The sequence below is a fragment of the Schistosoma mansoni genome, chromosome 1, assembly GCF_000237925.1.
Source record: "Schistosoma mansoni strain Puerto Rico chromosome 1, complete genome".
Lineage (NCBI taxonomy): Eukaryota > Metazoa > Platyhelminthes > Trematoda > Strigeidida > Schistosomatidae > Schistosoma > Schistosoma mansoni.
Window position 1 is genome coordinate 8,285,710 of NC_031495.1, and position 19,608 is coordinate 8,305,317.

Sequence of the window (19,608 nt, forward strand, 5' to 3'; positions counted from 1 at the left end):
ATGAATTTTGAAGGAACAACCAGTAAATCTGATCGCCAAACGATCCATAAAAGTGTTTCAGTGAGAAAGCTAAGAACAAAGACAAATGAAAAAAATTTTATGTGGACAAATGTTGCGCTTCATATTATTCTATTTCTTATGGCAATAACAGCTGGTTATTTGCATTGTTTTCATGTTTCAAATTTGCATGAAAATGACCTGTTTTTCTCACATTTATCCAATTTGGAGCGTGAGCTGACATTTAGGACTGAGATGGGATTTTACTACTCTTATTTTAAACAAGTAAAGTTCCTTGTTTGATTACTTAAACGTTATTAAAGTATATATTTTAAGAATCATGTTTCTATTCCTTATTCTGCTATATACTTATGTGGTTTCCTTGTTCTCTCACGATCGGTCACCTGGGGCCCTATATATTATGTATCCATGTGATAAATTAGCGAGTTACGGAAATATTGGATAATTCAGCTGTAAAGAATGAAGTTCCATCTGTTTTACATGATTCTTGTCACTTGCCTGTGTATTCTGTGATACTTCCCCATCTGAAGTTTGTAACAATACAATTATCAATATGATAATGTGCCAGTCCATAAACTCCCTGACTGTTGGACTGCACTATATCGGGATCTGTAGAATTACTGTTTGGGTTCCACGAGATGACCGTCGATGCTCACAAATCCTAGTTAATATAGCTGAGTATTGCTACATTACTACATTTTGTTCTATCTTCCTCTAAATCTTTAGTTTTAATGTTACTCCACACTGTTTATTCCTTTTTTCAGCTGCTTATATTAAATCATATTCTGTGCTTAACTTTTACCATAACTGATATTATTTCGACCTTCTCCACTAATTTCCTTCAATAATATTCTATAAAGAGTAACAACTTTAACTCACGTACGTTATTTATTACTTACCATTGAAATCTTGCCCCAAAATGTAGTTTACTTGACTTGTATTCCCTTCCACAAATGCTTCACACTTTACTCACCAGTGGCTAGCTCCCAGGAGTAATTCTCGGGGTTCTAGTGAGAAGCCTTGACCAATGGAGTTCAACCGTGTCGAGTGTGAGACAGTTTCCTACCGAAGACAATAGAAGATGGTCGCGCAATATCGTAGATTAGTTGAAGCTAGACATTAACACTATTAGATGCCGGCTCAATGGTCTAGAAGTTAGGCGTTCGCTCGCGAGACCGAGGGTCCTGGGTTCAAGTCTCTCATGCTGGATCGTAGATGAACACTTCTGAGGAGTTTCACACTAGGAAAAAACGGCCGTCCAGTGCTAGAAGGTTTTTAATGGTGGTCTAACATTGATTGTTTCATGATTTCGGTTAGAAAACCCAACATTTTCCACAACCCTATACTGACTTTTACGTGTGTTTGAAATGTGCCTTCTTTTACAGTTTTCTGCACATAATTCTTTAGAAAAATTTTTATTAAAACATATTTACAGACAGGAATGGAAAATAAGGTCAACCAACTCATCAGGCACTTGGGTATGCGTTACACTTTAAGTTTATAGGCTGATAATAGTACCCGGTTTCCCTAACCAAAGTGGGACGGGTGGGGCTCTGTGCAGACTAAAGTTACACATCATTAAAGGTTTTGAAATATCAGCTTTGCCTCGTAATGTTTTAGTTGTGTAGGTTTAGCTTCCAATAGATACAGCTAGTAATGTCAGTAATTGATAAAGTTGATGGAATTATCCCTTCAACTCGAGTTTTTATTTGCGGCTTTCCACGTTTCCACACCTATCTATATCGTCAGCAATAGTAAGATATCTACATTCGGTCTTATCTGATTAATTTCCTATTTGGTAAGACTTGCCTGTTTAATCCAAAATAGTTATTAAAACAATGAAAAAGCTGGATTAGAATATTACTTGACTGTAAATAATTATTTTCAAACCATTTGATGTTATCCATGTAGTAAGTTTCGCTAAAATTGCAATTCATGACTCATACAAGCTGTACGTTCTTGTTCAAAAGGTATTACATCAAGTAAATTACTTGTTTTATACTTATTTTTAATTTACTACGTCAAATTGCTTGAATTTTAATGTATGGACCATTAGATCGCAACTATATGCTTTTTTGGCTTCTGACTCAAAGAGATTAGAGTGTCCTGGGTTCCATCTTGTATGTTATCGTGGAATTATGCTGTTAATAAGTTCGAAACGAGGATGAAACAGTTCCTTTTCGCTTTCAGCAGTTCTCTAATTGACACCGATTTGGGATTTTAATTGTTTAAATCAGCTTAGTTTATAGAAGTTACTTTATATAAAAACAATGCAAGTCATAAACTCATGAGCACGGAGTTTTGATATTATTTCCTTTGCAAATTATAATTACTCGTTGACCAGATTAATTTTTCAAATAACCTTTTGTCTAGATCGTTTTAGCATCAACTTTTGTGGAAGGATTCAACTCATTGCTTACTGATACTAGAACTGAATATCCGCCTTACTTAAGCGTAGTGAATGACACAGGTGATTTCAACTACTTTCATTTTTCACACTTAATGATAGATATTCGGAAGAATAACCAATGTGTAAATCTGAATGCTATCGAACGATTTAATCTGTATCCTGAATTGTTGCTAGCTGGTGCTTACAGATTCTTACACACATTTGATTTCATCAGACATTACTGTTTTCAAGTTAAAAGAGATCCACCGATCGATCCAATTGCGATTGCTATAAATCCAAATATAATGGCGAATTTATCACAGCTTAGAAAGTGGGTATATGTAGTTTTGATGCATGCAATATTATTATTATTATGGTCAAATAATGAAGTTTTAGTTCTAAAAATATATATTTACTGTTGCTGAAATGAAAGGTGAAATCTAAAATAAACAATTGCCAAATGGTTGTGTAATATTCAGCTTTTGTACAATTTGAAATTGATATCATCTAGTTGATTTAATTCAGAATCTATGGATTTCTTTTAACAGGATAAATATTGAGAAAACTGTAACTTGTGAAGATATCTTATGAAGAATTATTGTTCATATTTTTCTATTTTATAATTCGTAGACATTTTTATTATTGTATACTTATATTTACCTAAGTGTAATCTTTCACTTGGAGCACAAACTATTATTGTATGTTTGGCGTTATTGTTAATCAGTCACGGACTTATCACTTAGTTTCTCTTTTACTGATTGCGTACTTATGTGGATATTGTCATTTCTTATTTATATTGTCATACATTCAGGAAATTACTCCATATCATTGCGTAAGTTGACACATTTAACTGAACGGCTACACAGTAAAGACTTTATCTGCTAGTCAAGTTCATATTTTGGTTAGATCCTGGTTTGTAAGTAGCTCGAGGACCGACGGAAGTTAAAGTACCTGTTGTTCTTCATTGATCACCACGTTATTGGCAAAATATGAGGTCATCAGTCCTATAGGCATAGAACGAATAAGTCAGTAATTGAATTAAAATGTATTGCTTCAATGCAATACAATACAGGAATTTGTTGTTTTTTGGAAATATGACATCTGTATAATTAATCCACTCTATATATTAACTGTCAACGGTAAATGAATAACGTGACCCATTTCTTAAATTTGGCCAATATATCACTTTCATGAGCTGTCATGTTAAGAGCAAATATTCACTAACCGTTAGGTATACGCTTCTCTCTCAGGGGGAAAATTTAGTTATTTTATATACTTCATTTGAAATCCACATAAGTTTACAACTCTTTACTGCCCCATCTTTCACTGTGAAACTATTGAGATGAGGAAAATTGAATTCAAATTGGTTCAGTCAACCATAAATGATGACAGTCTCTAAACTTTGAACAAAGTAAGTGCTAGAAGACTGAATTGACTAAATTTATGGTTGATAAAACTAATTTGAATGGACAGGTCCCTAGATAATATCATCGTCTACAAACTAGTTATCGAATGGGAATTAGGAAAAACATCAAAAATCAACCACCAATTCTTGTTCACTATGCTCAACACTAAATTTTTTAACGATTGTAAGTAATCTCTTTCAGTGACGTCTTGTTTCGAAGCTTAAATTTTTGGCAGGGGATAATTCGGAGTTTCTGAACCTCATCTTTGTGTTTGCAAACATTTATCGAACGGCAGATTTTAAATTGGCATCATGAGTTTCAGACATGATGGAAAATATGTTTAGATGTCTTTTGCCAAGGATGGAATTTTAGTTTGTTGCTTTTGCTAAGTTCATGCGTTATAAACTACAGTACTGAAGTTGTATTAGAGTTTGATCAATACATTGGAAAATTCACATAGATCAGTACTCATTTTAGAAATTCTTGGCAGCGGTACTCGTTTTTGATGGGGGTCCGTCTTATCGATTACTCGGTTGTAATTTTCGGATTAGTCAGTGTTTAGCACGTCACAAACACATGGGTGTTCAGCATTTATGTGTATGGGTGTGCCATGAGAGGTATAGGTCGGTTTGACTTGTGTCTTCCAGGTGTAAATCTAATGTATATTTCAACAAAAAACTGTCACGGGAGTAACATCTATACTTATTAATGTGCTTCGTAGCGTATAGGTCCTTGACTTGTATATTTCATTTGTGCATGAGATGCATAATTGCTAGAAATAAAGAGCTGGGAAACCACCTTACTATTGACAATAACCAACTAATATCAAGGTCGACAGGAGAACCTATTAGTTGCATGTAAAGACATTCAAATACTTCACTTTTACTTGAAAGGGAGGTTACTTGGAAAATATACTCAAGAAAATGGCATCTAATAACTTATTACAACCACAACAAACCTTTGAAGTTGTTATCTTGCAATAAAATAAAGAGACAAATTGATCCTGACTGCTATTATTTTGATTTGGTGTATATTCTATTTACACCTATATGATCCTCTTTTACTAAATGAAATAAAATCATCACTTTTGAAGTAATGCTTCACAATAAGTGTTTTAGAGAGGGAGAGAGAGAAAGGTTTTGACTGGTAGCGAATATGTGTGTGTTTAGCCAAGGTTACATATGGTGGTACACCAACTGTGGTGAGAAAAACTCCTATTTCATTGAAATCACGATCCGATATAAGTTATACTACCGTTAAAAACCTGGAAGTACTGGACGGCCTCTTTCTTGTATGATACTCGATTCTTTGTCCATCTAACGCTTTCTGAAAGATGGAAGATAATTAATTATGTTTGGTTTTAACATTTGGTAATTTGGATACTGGTCATATTTGAGTGGATAGTTGATGCGGTTCCGATTAATCTATGGACGACATTTTTTTCACTGTTAGTTAACAAAGGTTGCATCTCGATTGGTTAAACTAAAGTTGTTTTGTTAGTTTAAATATAGAAGAATGTGGGTTAAATGTAAATACTACTAATGCATAGCTGTAGTTTCATGCTTATATATTATAGTAGTTGGCATAAATATAATTTTTCTGCCTTCATGGGCATTACTCTCCTCCAATTTTTATGTAACAAAACATTTGATATTACAGTATCTCCTTGTTTTTATTGTTAAGGCTAGATGTAATACCGTCAAATCAATTGAAGATCAGCAGTAACTCGATAATAAGTTGTGATGGATCTGGTGAACCACCATATTTCTATGCGAATTCAGTATTCATTTTGTCAGGTCTGGTACTTTTCGGTTTAACTTACTCTGGTTGGTTTGTTGCTAAGATTGGGAGTTTAAATCAATCTAAAACGGATCATATATTACAGCTTATTGGTGGATTTCTTACAATTCTAGCATATTTCTCTAATCATAGAGAAGCTACACGTGTTCAGTGGACTCCACCGTTGAGAGAACACTTCGCTTATCCATTCTTTATACTTCAACAGTCATTTTTATTAGGCTATCTTGGATCAAATCAAATGGTAAATAAATTTTGTTTTCCTTATATTTTTAATATGTAGTTATGTAATTGTAATGCCTATTTTATTAGGCATCTACATAAGCTATCTACATATATCTTTTGTTAATGCGCTACTATTGCGCATCTCAACTTACCGGATGAAAAAGTAAAAAAAAAAGCTGAAAATTTAAGCTTAAAATGAAATTCCCAATGAAAACTATGCACTTATATGCAGCATTCACTTGATGAGCATAAAAATGCTGGATATTAAACATTGAATAGCAAATGCACTACAAATTAATGTACATAGGTCATTATCCTGGCTCCTAGACACCTAGCGCGGGGAATTACGGCGGGCTAAGACAGATTCATGCTCGTTGTATTCCTTCGCTCTATTTATTTGATAGACTTAAGTTTCTAGTACTCCTTCCCAAGACCATATGCTTACTCTTTTGGTACTTCACTCACTGTATGAGTAAATAATAAACAAAATCTGCTATTTGTCCGTCCATTTCTGACCAATAAACAAAATTCCGGACAATGCATTTTATTCGATAAATACCTGACTTGTATTTCTACTCACTGGGATGTAGCAAAAAATATATTTATTATTAACTCTTTGCCCAATGTTCAATTTATTTAAAACTATCAAACCCAACCTTGGTATGGATACCTATGAATACCAGACTTCCCAATATACAACTGACGAAAAATATTAACGTATTACAATCCATTCTTCAGAGATTTGGCAATCACTTAAAATACAAAGATGGTCTCATCGATGGAAAAGTTATCGAAGTTCAGTATCCGAATGTTTTATTTATTTGCCAGTGACAAAGCTTGTCACTTTCTGAATTATTAAATCGCTGCTCTGTTGATCTCAAGTATTAATGGTAGGGACTGGATTTCGATTTACAAATAACCTGGGAATAACTTCTTTTTTCAGTAGTGTTAATTTAGCTTTGAGGACTCATCTTCGTAGGTGAAATTTTCATTGTTTCGGTGCTGAATCTTGGGATTACAGTCAAATAGAATACATTATGATCTTTTCAAACGGTTTGCTAATATACTGTTCATGAAGTTGAACACAATAAGCTACACTTAATGAACTGTCAGCCATACGAATTTCTGTTCATAAATGAGCTTATGGAATCTCTGAATAGCAAAAGTCAAGTTTGTTGCCTACTTTACTCTTTGATTGTATTCCCCTTTCTGGTAACAGAAATGCATCCATTATAGCCTTTTCTGTAAAAAAAAATATGATGGGATATAACTGTACCTGCGCTGTAGCTTCGGAGATTACTGTTTGTCATCAAAAGCATCAATTATTCATCTTTACCGAGTAGTGGGGTACAATACACTGACAATAAAAAAGTTGACAAGTAGATGACAGGTCTCGTAAATCGTTCGAAGCAGTAGTACATCATTTGGCACTCTTAACCGTTTGATAGTACATACATTCTAGGGATAATTCCCTGATTACTCAGTCGTTCTACTTGTTCTTCATTCTTTATATACATGAAGTTCTATGCAAGTTAGTGTTTGTCACTTTAAAAAATGTATACTTGTTCACTTTGAATATACATAGAACTACCTAGATTGTTTGATGTACTTCTATTGCCCTAAACAACTCTATCATTATTTTTTCCTACTTTTAGTTACAATCGTATCGAGGGAAAAGTTTTATTTCTTTAACAGTATTCTGTGTATTGCTATTGATTTGTCAAATTTCATGGCAATTTTCCCAATTCGCTTTACTTACTCAAATTATATCGATTATTTGTGCCTTTTGTTTATCACTATCATCAAATATCCCTTTATCTCCTAGTTCAAATCGACAGAAATTAGTTATTCTAAGCCTTTTATTCAAAATAAAACAAATCATATGGATTCATTTAATTGTATTCAATTTGTCATTTATATTACAATTTGGCAATCGTTTACTTCTACAATCTGGTTATTTGTTTATTCTACTAAGTAGTTTATTAAGTGTATACATACTCCAAAAACTAATAAATAGTAAGTGATTTGTTATTTCTTTTTTCATTTGTTTAAAGCGATTGAATAAACTATTTAAATCATTCAAATGTGACGGGAATTATATGTTTGCCAATGTTGTTTCCTATTAGTTTATTTGTTAAAGCTTAAATGTAGTAGTGTTTCGACGTCAGATCTAAGATTACAAAGATAGAGCTTGAGTAATAATAAACAGTATAAAATGTAGTATATTCATTTTAGTTAACTGAATAACTTCCTTAAACTCTTTCTTAGCGTTTTATGTTGATGGATTCGAATTAACAATCTCGTATTGAAGTTGAACAATAGTCATGCCTATATTAAACCTATGAGAATGAGAATTGTAAAAGTAGGAGTATTCTATTCAAATATATAGTAATTCACTTAATCAGTCAATGCAATTCACACTATCAGCATTGTTATGTCCGTCAAATATCACGTGACGAGACCTCTAATCAGAATACCGATCTCTATGACCCTGTCCTCTGTTAAACCAATGACACACCAACCGACACCAGCAGTCTTTAATCAACTATCAATCCTTATTGGTTCTTGATATAGCAGCTTCTCGTCTAGCCCTGTCCGCTCAGTTCAGAACACATAATAATAACATATTTCAGACATGTAGTTTATATACAAGCAAACCAGACCACATCACACCACAAAAAAAATAACGGTTATACAATATCAGGTCAAAAATGTCTGTGAGTATAGGAGGCTGTAACTAATAGACTGGGAATAAATCATGAACAGTAAGTCGTATAACAGCAGTCAATGGGTCAAGTGAAAACTTATGATAAAAGGAGTATAAATATACGTGACCTAGTCACTTAATAATTATAGGATAGGAATATATATAATAAATAATAGTCTATAAATAATCCCTGGGAGTTGCCACTCATTTATTCTTCGTTCGGACGTAAAAAATTCTTTCTGATTACTTCGAATTTAAGTTCTTGCTTTTGTCTTTTCGAAGTTCTAAACTTGTTGGGATTAGTAGTATTTCGTTAGTTCATTTCAAATTTACATCTGGCTTCCTCAGTGTTGATGTTCATATCGGGGTATCCGGTTGATGAGTCCCTAAAGGGACGAAGCGAGTGTTCTGGTTCCCACTATAAGCTACTCTCCAACCCTTCCTTAAATGCTTGTGACTTAATGGCGGTATCAAAGCAATCCGCAGAGGATATATATACTAAGAAAGCAACCGATCAATTACCATCTTGAGTACTAATAACGAGAAGAAGGTTCAATACAACCTGGTAAAAATAAATTAAAACAAAATAATGATATTTTGCATTGGTTTTATATTTAATGAAGACTTTCCTTTGTTCCATTTCCTTTCTTAGCTTATGATCCAATGACAATTAGAAAGAAAGAAGTATCTACTCGATCATCAATAATGAATATTACATTTATACGTTTTCTATGCTTACCTTTATTAATTGTCTGTCTATGTACAATCGGATTAAGTTTACTGTTCTCAGTTTTTTCAAAATATGCTTTCAATAATAATGATGACTTAAACAGTAACCATAATAATAACAATGATGGTGGTCATATATGGGATTTATTAAAGCATAAATTAACCATATTATTTGGTATTACAACTTATAAAACATTTCATACAATGTTGTATATATGTGCACCAGAGTTTGATTTTATCAATGTAAGTAATGTAATCCCTCTTTCTCTTTCTGGCACATACATATAGTTCATGAATCAATATGTTTCTAAATGGGATAAAACACTGGTCATTTTCTATAAAGTGTTTTTTTTGTCGCAAAATATGTTCATTTTCACTTAAAACGTCAACTGAAGAATTAGTTTGCTATTTTTAAAACAAACATTGAACTGTTCAGCCTAGATTTAAAATGATAACGAAAGTACGTAGCTCAGATGGATATATTTCCTGATGCCTACATCCTATGGTTTAATCTGTATTATCATTCTGTACATCATCATCAGCATTGAACTACTCAGTTCAGATATTACAACATTCGTACTGTTTTGGTATGGCGGGAGAATAAAAGTCTCAATGGAAAGTACCTTCTGCAACAAATATATAAAGACAAATTACAATATACAATTGCTTAACTGACACTCACTAGCCATGTCGAAAGTCAACTCTGACTTTCATTAACAATCGGGAACTCAAAACACAAAAATATGGAAGCTGTTGCATTTTAACAAAGATTTAAAGAATGCATGTAGACTGAGAGCAACTTTCATAAATGTTGAGCGAATTTAATTACAGTAATAAATGAAATGAATGTTACTCGTTTATGTAAAATAATTAGACTAACACGTAAGCTACACGCCGGGTGCGCCAAAATTATTAGAAATAACACTAGCTACTGAATATTATTAAGTAGTATAGGGTAATACACAGTTGGATAAGAATAGGGTAAAGATGGAATCTTAGTGAACTTAACATATATTTATCATACTATTATCATGACTTTCCATTCTTCAGTCACATCGATTTACTCTGTTAATTTTTTCATCTAATAGTGGGCCACTTTAAAACAACCTCTTGAAACTGGTCTTATTTACGGTTCCATTCTAGTCTGTTTCATCGTTTCTTTCAAATTACTCAAGAACTTGTTCAGTTCTCATCGTCATCATCATCTTTCAGTAACTGTAAATAACCATTTGTTTAACAATAATAATTTGTCAAGCTGTGAACATTCATTTAAAATACTGCGGGATTTTATTTCACTATTAGTTATCATTCAAGTAAGTGAACCGATGTGAGAATGTGTATATCTCCACTTTATTTTTTGTGATTTTATACTTATTTGATGGATTATTTCGGGATAATTATGTAATAATTAATGTTGAATACAAAATGCAATTCAGAAAGGACGTTACATATGTTACAATTATTTTATTTGTAATTTATATTTTCTCGAGTACATTCAACTGGTGAATCAATCCCCAATGTGACGAAACGTACATCCTAGATTCCACTGTTAACGACTATTCGACTTCGATATAAATTCTATTGCATTTGTCTTTTCTGTCTGTTAAGATCAGCATAAAAGATGAGTTGTACCATTCAATCAGTAAAATGAACGTTCATAATTGTTATTTTCTGTTAACTGATATATATATATATATATATATATATATATATATATATATATATATATATATATATTGGTCAGACCGCTATGTACCTTGAATATGAAATCATATTTTACATTCAATCATGCTGTAAGTGGGACAAAACAAATAAAACATACATAATTACTTAACAATAATTAAGGAATAATAAAATGTATAACAGTGGTTGGTAGATCCATTTGTAGCTTGCATTGCAAGGAGTATAGCAGTCTAATGATCTAACAGCTGTATGATAAAAATATGAACAATATTAGTCCTTAAAACAGTTCCAAAAGTTCCAACTCCACTGCTCGCTTCGCTACAATAACTTAGAAATGAAGTAATATACATATGTAGCCCACTGCTAGTCCCACATTCCAGCTGTTCTATAAAACTTGTGATGAAAATGGATTTATCGAGGTGATTCGCACAGGATGAATGCTTGTCAAAAGATTCTGATAGAAATTCAATCTTGATTACCAACAACGAGACAATTGAAATCCTTACTAATATTGATGTAAATGTCATTCTCGTTAGACAACCGAATTGTTATCTAGTCTCAGTAGCTCCTGCAGATAATGTATCGAGGTTTAGTTCGAAGGGTACTAAGTGTGAGTAGCAATGCCAACACCACACTGGAATATAGGTTCATTCATCTAACGAGTCACAAACAGGACGAGACGCACTTTTTAAATTTCGTAGCTAGTTACAAACCATCTATGCTATAAACCAATGTTACCGAGAAGCTTCTCCAATCTCCTCGTTTCTAGGACTTTCTGAACGTTTTGTGGAACTGAAGTTTTCGGCTTTGCGGAATTCACATTTTCCAATTAACTTCATAATCAAAACCACATTATATGATTGTCATTTGTCCAAAAGCATTCCTTTCCAACTTATTTTCAATTTCTGATTGCTGGGACAGAAACTAAACTAGTATTGGTACAATTTCTAAACGTATATTATTATACCTTGTCTATTTTTCTGAAGCAGTATATCACAGTTACTATCCACCTAAGTTGTATATCGTGTCATAAGACTTATTCGAAATAAAACTTTAGTTCTTGTTCTTAAACTGTCTTTCAAAAATAACTTGAATTTACGACCATATAGTTGGCGGTTTTCACAATTATGGCTGTGTTAATTATGAGACTGAAACTGTTCTGGACACCTCAAATGTGTTTATCACTCGCTATATTAGCTCAGTCTACACGATGGTTTGAAATGTTTCATGCATTGAAAAGCCTTGGTGGCCGTATATTTTGTACATCATCATCATTGAATAGCGCCCGTGAACCTGAAAAAAAGACAAAACTTCTGTTTTGGCTTCATCGTGTTATTTATACAACAATACTAGTATTGTTCATAGCGTTTATGGCTGGACGTGGTTTGGAGAATTTGAAAGTTAGTTGTAACTTTTGCTGTCGATTTTTGAGTTTCAATGTCATTTCATTATGTTAACATCATAAGTTGTTTTTAGCCATATAGTTTTTGATATCATGTAGTCAAAATAAAGTAAGAGCTGGTATAAATGTGGACCCAGAGAAGTTATCAAACTAGGTCAGCACAAGATGATCTATAGCAAAATATTCGAAGTAATGCCCTGTGATAATGAAATCAATAAGCGTCTACAATATGGCTTAAAAATGAGTGATTTTGTGGAATAAATAGTGTGAAGCAATATTGGAACTCAAGCTCTGAGGGGAGACAAAGGATAGATAAATATGGGCCACTGTGACCGTTTTGTAGCAATATCACCCAACGTCAACCATTGGTCGTAATAATCTCACAGATGAACTCCGATCAAGATCTTTGGATCTTCTCACATAATTCAGTCAAACAGTCAATAACTTCATGGAATATTGTTTGATGCTCTACATTGTCATCTGCTTAACCTCCACTCTTAGTCCTACTACATTCACAAGCACCGAAATTAGTTTGTAAAAATCTCTTGGTGTTATTCGTGGCTTTCGTTATGAACAAATGTTTTAGTAATCACTTGAGCCTCTAATTATTACTAGACAGTTCAATTACTTATTATCATCTTATATTTGTCAAATTATTGCTATATATGACCGAATTATTTCTGTATATGATTTGTTGATCTTCACCTAATTAGGTTGTTAAACTACTAAGCATAAAAGAAATCATGGAACTTCATGTTCCAGTAATTGTTTGTTACTTTTTTTCTCGTTTATAAACGTTTATCCTAATACAAATTTTGATAGTTAGTACTGGCTGACACGATAGGCTTCACTTACACGGCTATTACCAACTGGTATAGTTAGTTTGTTAGTTAGTCTGAATATTTTTTGTTTCAGTAACAATTTATTGCAAAACTGAAAGTTGGAGCCGAAAACAATATAACTGTTAGCTTTTAATGCACCATTTGTTAACTGATAATGATCACTTAATTTTGGATATGGCAAAAGAAGTCAGACATCTACAAAATAAATTGTTTCAGCTGTGAGGAGCACTCCATGGTAGTGATCTTCCTCGTCGTTCGCACGAGCACCAATGCTATGATGTAACTTTGATTAAATCAATGCACATTAACAATTGTAGGCACATGTACTTGGAAAATGCTAAGATCTTGGGGTACAAAAAATATTAGAGAATTTTTCGAAGCTTGGCTCTCAGGTCAATCAATGTATAAACACATTGAAATCGACTCAGTTTGTCAACTGATCAGAAAAATCTTAGGCAACTACAGAATCGAGAATTGGGTCAAAGGGGAGAGACAAGCAAAATAAACATGGAGACAGCGGCAGGTTAAAGGTTGACAGGACAAGCTTTCGGTCTTTTGTGGAGGAATTCAACTACCTCGCTTCTACCTAACGTTTGAGGTGATGTTGTTGTACAAAAAAACAATGAAAGTTTTACGACTAAGCTATCCATTCTAAAATACTAAACTTCACCAAATAGACGTATATACAAAATAATTCATAAACTCACTAAGCATATTCATTTTTATGATTGATATTTTGTACTTTACTTACGAATTTACTTAAAGTGTGTCATGTGAACAAGAAGCTTATCATTAAATACAAATATTGTATAGTCGATTCTATTCTCCTCTGAAAACGTTCAAACCAGACTGATGAACAAAACGTTGGGATCCTCTAAATTCTAATCGCAAAGATTATTCTAATACAATTTCTACATTCAATGTCTTCTGTATACTCGGCACCAAATTTCTAGCAAATGTTCCCAGAAAAAATCCTATCATCTTGTATTTTTTGTAATTTCCTGGAGTTAAGTGATTAAAACTGGTCACATTTTTACTTGATTATATTAGTATTAATAGGTCATCTTTTAACAAGTAAACCAATTTATAAGCCTCATTTTATTTCAAGAAGAAAGTGTACTGACAACGTTTTGATAGAAAATGTCCAAAAACAGCCAACTAAATCTCTGATCAACAGGATAAGTTGTTAGGTGTGAAAAATTTCTAGTAGCTCACTTGTTTTCGAAGTGTATCTTGACGATGTTGTCTAGAAATACAATTAAAAGCTGCACAATTAAACTGTTTAGCTCAAAGAACAATATACTCCTATAATTGTCAACCTAAATTACAAGTATTTCTGATCATATTGAAAAATACTTTTAATTTAGTTCAGAGGGGGTTTTGTGGAGAATTTAGTATTTTCATAGTTGAAATCATGGGTCAATGGAAGCTAGACCACCATCGAAAACCTGGAAGCACTGGACGGCCGTCTCGTCTTATTATGGGACTCCTCAGCAGTGCGCATCCACGATCCCGCACTCGTGAACGGTCGCTCAAAATCGTGGATTAGTTGAAGTTAGACATTAACACCGTTGGGTGCCGGCTCAGTGGTCTGTCGGTTAAGGGCTCCGGCTCGAGACTAGTAGGTCCGGGGTTCGAATCTCGCGAGTGCGGGATCGTGGATGCGCACTGCTGAGTAGTCCCATAATGGGACGAAACGGCCGTCCAGTGCTCCCAGGTTTTCGAGGATGGTCTAGCTTCAATTGACCCATGATTTTAATTTAGTGTTCAAACCGATGTTATCATTTTCAAACAATAAGTTTTCTGACTTTTTGTTATTTCTGTTAAAATGGTTTTCCAAGTTCATGATATTGATAAATATTCCTATTGCTCAAGAAAAGTATTGCATTCTTACTTAATCTTTTATTCCAATTCTTGTTAGTCTGAATGGAGTATACAGGGTTCATTCAGTGCGTATGAAAGTGAAATACTAATTAATTGGTTTCGAAGTTTACCTCAAAAACGTGAAGATTCCTCCTTATCATCATCGTCATCATCATCCTTATCATGGATTATATCTGGACCAATGTCTTTGTTAGGCAATCTACGTTTAACATTACCAGCTTCTGCTCCTTATCCATCTACTCAAATTGTTTCATTGAATGAGTCTGGATTTGCTTTTACAAATCATCCACATTATGAGAATACAGTACTTCGTTATAGAACTGTTTTAGCTTATGGGATTTATAGTCGTAAACCTGTTCATGATGTATGGCATACATATCGTCATATTTTAAAAGTAAATATTATCATTCATATATATATTTACAGGAAATATGTCCTGTTTTTTTCTCTACATTCACACTGGAAACTTTTAGTTAAATCTCACTATAATTTACTTAATAGCAAAGAATATTTAAGTAAACAGTTTTTAATTTTAAGATACTTTACTACTTCGAAATCATATAGTAAAGGTTTACTTGCGGAAATCAAATGCATTACGCAATATATGTCAACTTTATGGGGTTCGAATAAGGTGCATAAGTGCTATTCAGGCCTCAGGCTAAAATGAACAGTTCGACACTTACAAGGACTAAATGTGAGACTGTCAACAATAAAGCACCACGCAATTAACTGCTGGATATTATTGAATAGCTTAATATACTACGCGAAAATTATCGAATAGGAAACGATAAGAAGAGGCATAAGTAGCAATCTTAAACATACATATAATATCTATTTTGTTTGAATCTTCCCGTTAATATTTAGGACTGCAATTAATCAGTCTCTTATTCATATCTGTGCATCCTGTATGGATTGTCTCGATAATGCCATAAGTCACAAGCATTATAAGCAGAAATGGATGGTGGCTAGCAGTGGAATCCAGGACGGGAGTTTCATCCTGTTTGTGACTCGTCAGTTGGATGTACTTGCATCTCAGAGGTGATGTCCACTCCAGGACTCGAACCTAGTACCGTTCGCTTTAATCATATATCTAATGCATTTATGAAACGATCACTCAAAAGAAAATTCTATTCGATCTAATCACCTTAAAACGGTTAGAGTGAATTTCTTATCTGAATTTTAGTAGTCCACAGTACTGATCGCTTCTCTGTGACGAAATGCTATTTCGGTTTGCTTGTTTTTTACATTTTTGATGCTGTAAGACAAATCCCATTCGAAATGTAATTTTGTGCATCACTACTAGTAAAACAAGCTAAAAACTTTGTGCGTTGTATGATTTTCCGTTTGTTTGCCAGATATTAAATCACGATATAGCTAAATCTACTTTATGTTTCAGTATTTTAAATCCATATATATATATATATATATATATATATTCAAAGTGTATGGTAATGAACTATTTTGTGCGTTACTTGACATATTGGGTCAGTAAGAAATCTGCCAACTCACTAGTGCACATGATTGGCTAGATATGATGTTACTTTAATTTCTCGTCATACGGAATATGAGAAGCTAGACCAAACTTTTTTAGATGGGATATGTGATATATTGGCCTAGTTAGAAATCAATTCAATGATAAGTTCATGTGACTGGCCAAAAAATAGTTTTCATTTCCTAGGAATGAGATATGCACCATATGTAGCTTTATTTCCTAAGGAATATATATAAGTACAGATATCGATTCGGTTTAGTTAATAAACTTCCTTTCACACTTTCAGTCTGTACACTCAGTCACCTGGTTGTGCTCATGTTTGGAGAAGAGCAAGTATCAGTATCAACCCCCGAACATCGCACATCACAACACTTCTGAATTCTGTTGCTTAGAATATCTACTTTTATTTGTTTATTAATTGAAGATTTCCAAACGATTTTTTTCAGACCGATTTTGTAATAGTGGAAACTCATACCTGTCCGTCTAGAGGTGGATGTAGTAAACCGGAACTTTTTGATCTACTCGATACAAATCTTGCTGGACGCCCAGCACTATGTGAATCACTAATGAATATACAAGTTTTAAAAGCTGGTAGAACTCCGAGTACTTTGGAACCATATTTTACAGTTGTTTATGTTGAGCTGTACACAGGTAGAGTTGTACTATATGTGAATAAATTGACGTAATATATAAAAGAAGCAAGTAGGCTGCTTACAGCTTTAAAGATTATGTACAGTGTCGCCATAAATGCAGGTTACCCAGATGCTTAATCATTTGTGATTACAATGTAAATCTCTTTGCAAACCGAGACTACTGTTCATTTCATTTTCAAAGTTTTATTAAATCTAATACTATCAAATGTTATGCATAGCATTTAAATAAAAGTTATTTGATTGTTGCTAAAAAAACTGTATTTTTTATTTCTCTGTAAAATAAGGTCACGCCTCTCCCTGAACCAATTGAATAATTTAAAAAAAAAACGGGTTGAAATATAAATAAAAGAAATTCAAAACAATTTTAACTAAGAAAGTCTAGTCTGTACAATGTGGAGGAGTATTGACAATGCTTTAATCTTCATCTTCTTCAGATAAACATACACGTTCTACTACACGACGTTGGGGTTTAATCTGAGCTTTCTCCTTGCGTTTTTTCTCCGCTAAAGTCTTCGTTTCACTAGGAGGTTTTTTCACAGATTGCCTCCGTCGAGGCTGACGTAGTTTAGGTAATTCAGAAAGTAGGCTATTTTCATCTTTCACTGGTGTTGTATGCTGTGAAGAGTTGGGAGCTTTAAGAGATTGATCTGTTGTTCTTTGATTTCGCAAGCGACTGGCTGCGTGACGAACGCGCTTACTCGGTACCGTCACCTAAAATATGAAAAGTCCGAAATAAATACCAATTAGAACATCTAATGAATTTTACTTACTTTATTTTAAAGGATGTTGATGACCTTACACCAAGATTTTCGGGTGTCAGATAAAAACGCTTTGCTGAATTTCAGAACAAAAGTTCTACAACAATATTTACTGGAACACTGCTTGTTGAAAACTGTAATAGCCCAAAATAGACTGTCATTTATTCAGTTGATTTCGCTTATTTGGTACATTTCTTGACTATTGTTAGAACCGTACATAAGTTTAGGATAACGAACTGAATAAAGCTAGTCTGTAAACATTCAACATCAAATTAAGGTTTCAAGGTTACGTTCCCACCGATTCTAAATTAATCAAACATTGACTTTAGTTATGAATCTGATAAGTTGCCCCAGGTCATGCAGCCTTAGGACTCACTGGTGATAGTTACTGATAAACACCCAGTGATGTATAAAAAAGAGATGAGTATCTCGACTAAGTTTAACTCTCTGTATATATATATATATATATATATATATATATATATATATATATATATTGAAAATGTTAAGGTTTGTTCGATATTTCTTACCAGACCCCCACTAATGAATTATGGCTCTCCAGGATAAAATACAACTTACTTCATCCAACTCTGATGAATCAACGTGATGAGAAGCAATTTCTGATTTTTGGCAAAGCTTTTGATTCTCAATCTGGAAAAAGTTTGTTATGAGCGATTTGGACGAAAGAATTCCTCTAGGATTACCAAGCTCCACATTTTGTCTACGTTTGAGTACAGAAGCCAATAAAGCTTCTGTTTTTTCAGTATTCCATCCCAGTAAGGTATTCAAATGTGTGTAAGAGAAAAAACTAAGGAATAATAGTAACACAAACTTCTATTCTTTCATAATGAACGTTGACTTGTTTGGAATTGTGAATTAAACTTGTTTAATTTGTCCATTTAGAAGCATTGAATTATTTCACTTTAACTACAAACATTCTTGGAGGAGGCAGTTTCGCCTGATTATCTAGGCATACATTTTAAAATCAGAAAGGAGTTTGAACCCTCGTTCAGATAGTCTGTCACAAACAACTTAGAACTTGGTACGTATGTACATTGGTTCAATATTTGGTCGGTATATCCACGTCCAGGTCGGGAACCAGTCTAGTTTTCCCGGATTTACTGTTCACAAGCCCTAGCTGAGCACTGTATAATCATTGAGTAATATTTTAGACACCATATTAGTCAAACCGGTTCCTCTGTGGTTATCATAAAACGAGTTTTATCCTTTTTTCTAAAGTGGGATGATTAGCCATTAACACCAGTCAAATTAGAATACATCTAATTCCTAAGCTATACCTATAATATCTTAGTCGATCTAACAGCTAAATTTGAGCTCGTTTAAGCGATTGAATAATATGTGTGATCTCTAGACAAGTATGATACCAAGACTACAAAAAGAGCATTTTTTCAGTTGCAATAATTATTTACGTCACTAAGAATAGCTCTAATTTCCATTGCCTATAACGCAGTTTCAATGATCCATAAAGTTTGCAAATCAATGGCACGTACTTGATAAACAGTTAAATTTATCATTTAAGTTTCTTTATACGCTTATATCTTGACAGTTTTCTCTCCATTTTCTTAGAATAACTGCATATTCACGCATAAAATCTGCTTTACA

The 19,608-nt window shown here is 33.4% G+C and overlaps 2 protein-coding genes across 2 annotated transcripts in view; one reads left to right on the top strand and one right to left on the bottom strand.

Moving 5' to 3' along the window:
• Smp_123950 (hypothetical protein) lies at positions 1–17,475 on the top strand (the record flags this gene model as incomplete). Its single annotated transcript, XM_018793144.1, has 9 exons — positions 1–282; positions 2,392–2,488; positions 2,528–2,738; positions 5,497–5,854; positions 7,491–7,851; positions 9,195–9,514; positions 12,064–12,354; positions 15,120–15,476; positions 17,021–17,475. The coding sequence occupies 9 exons, from the start codon at positions 1–3 to the stop codon at positions 17,258–17,260; spliced, it is 2,517 nt and encodes an 838-aa protein (XP_018647686.1). The 3' UTR covers positions 17,261–17,475.
• The window catches only part of Smp_123940 (putative xp-G/rad2 DNA repair endonuclease family), a 27,596-nt gene continuing 25,056 nt past the window's right edge, over positions 17,069–19,608 (bottom strand). Inside the window, exons 11-12 of the mRNA XM_018793145.1 lie at positions 18,565–18,793; positions 17,069–17,938 (exon numbers count right to left, since the gene is read on the bottom strand). Coding sequence (XP_018647687.1) covers positions 17,642–17,938; positions 18,565–18,793 — 526 coding nt within the window. The 3' untranslated portion in view covers positions 17,069–17,641. The remainder of the gene's footprint in view (positions 17,939–18,564; positions 18,794–19,608) is intronic.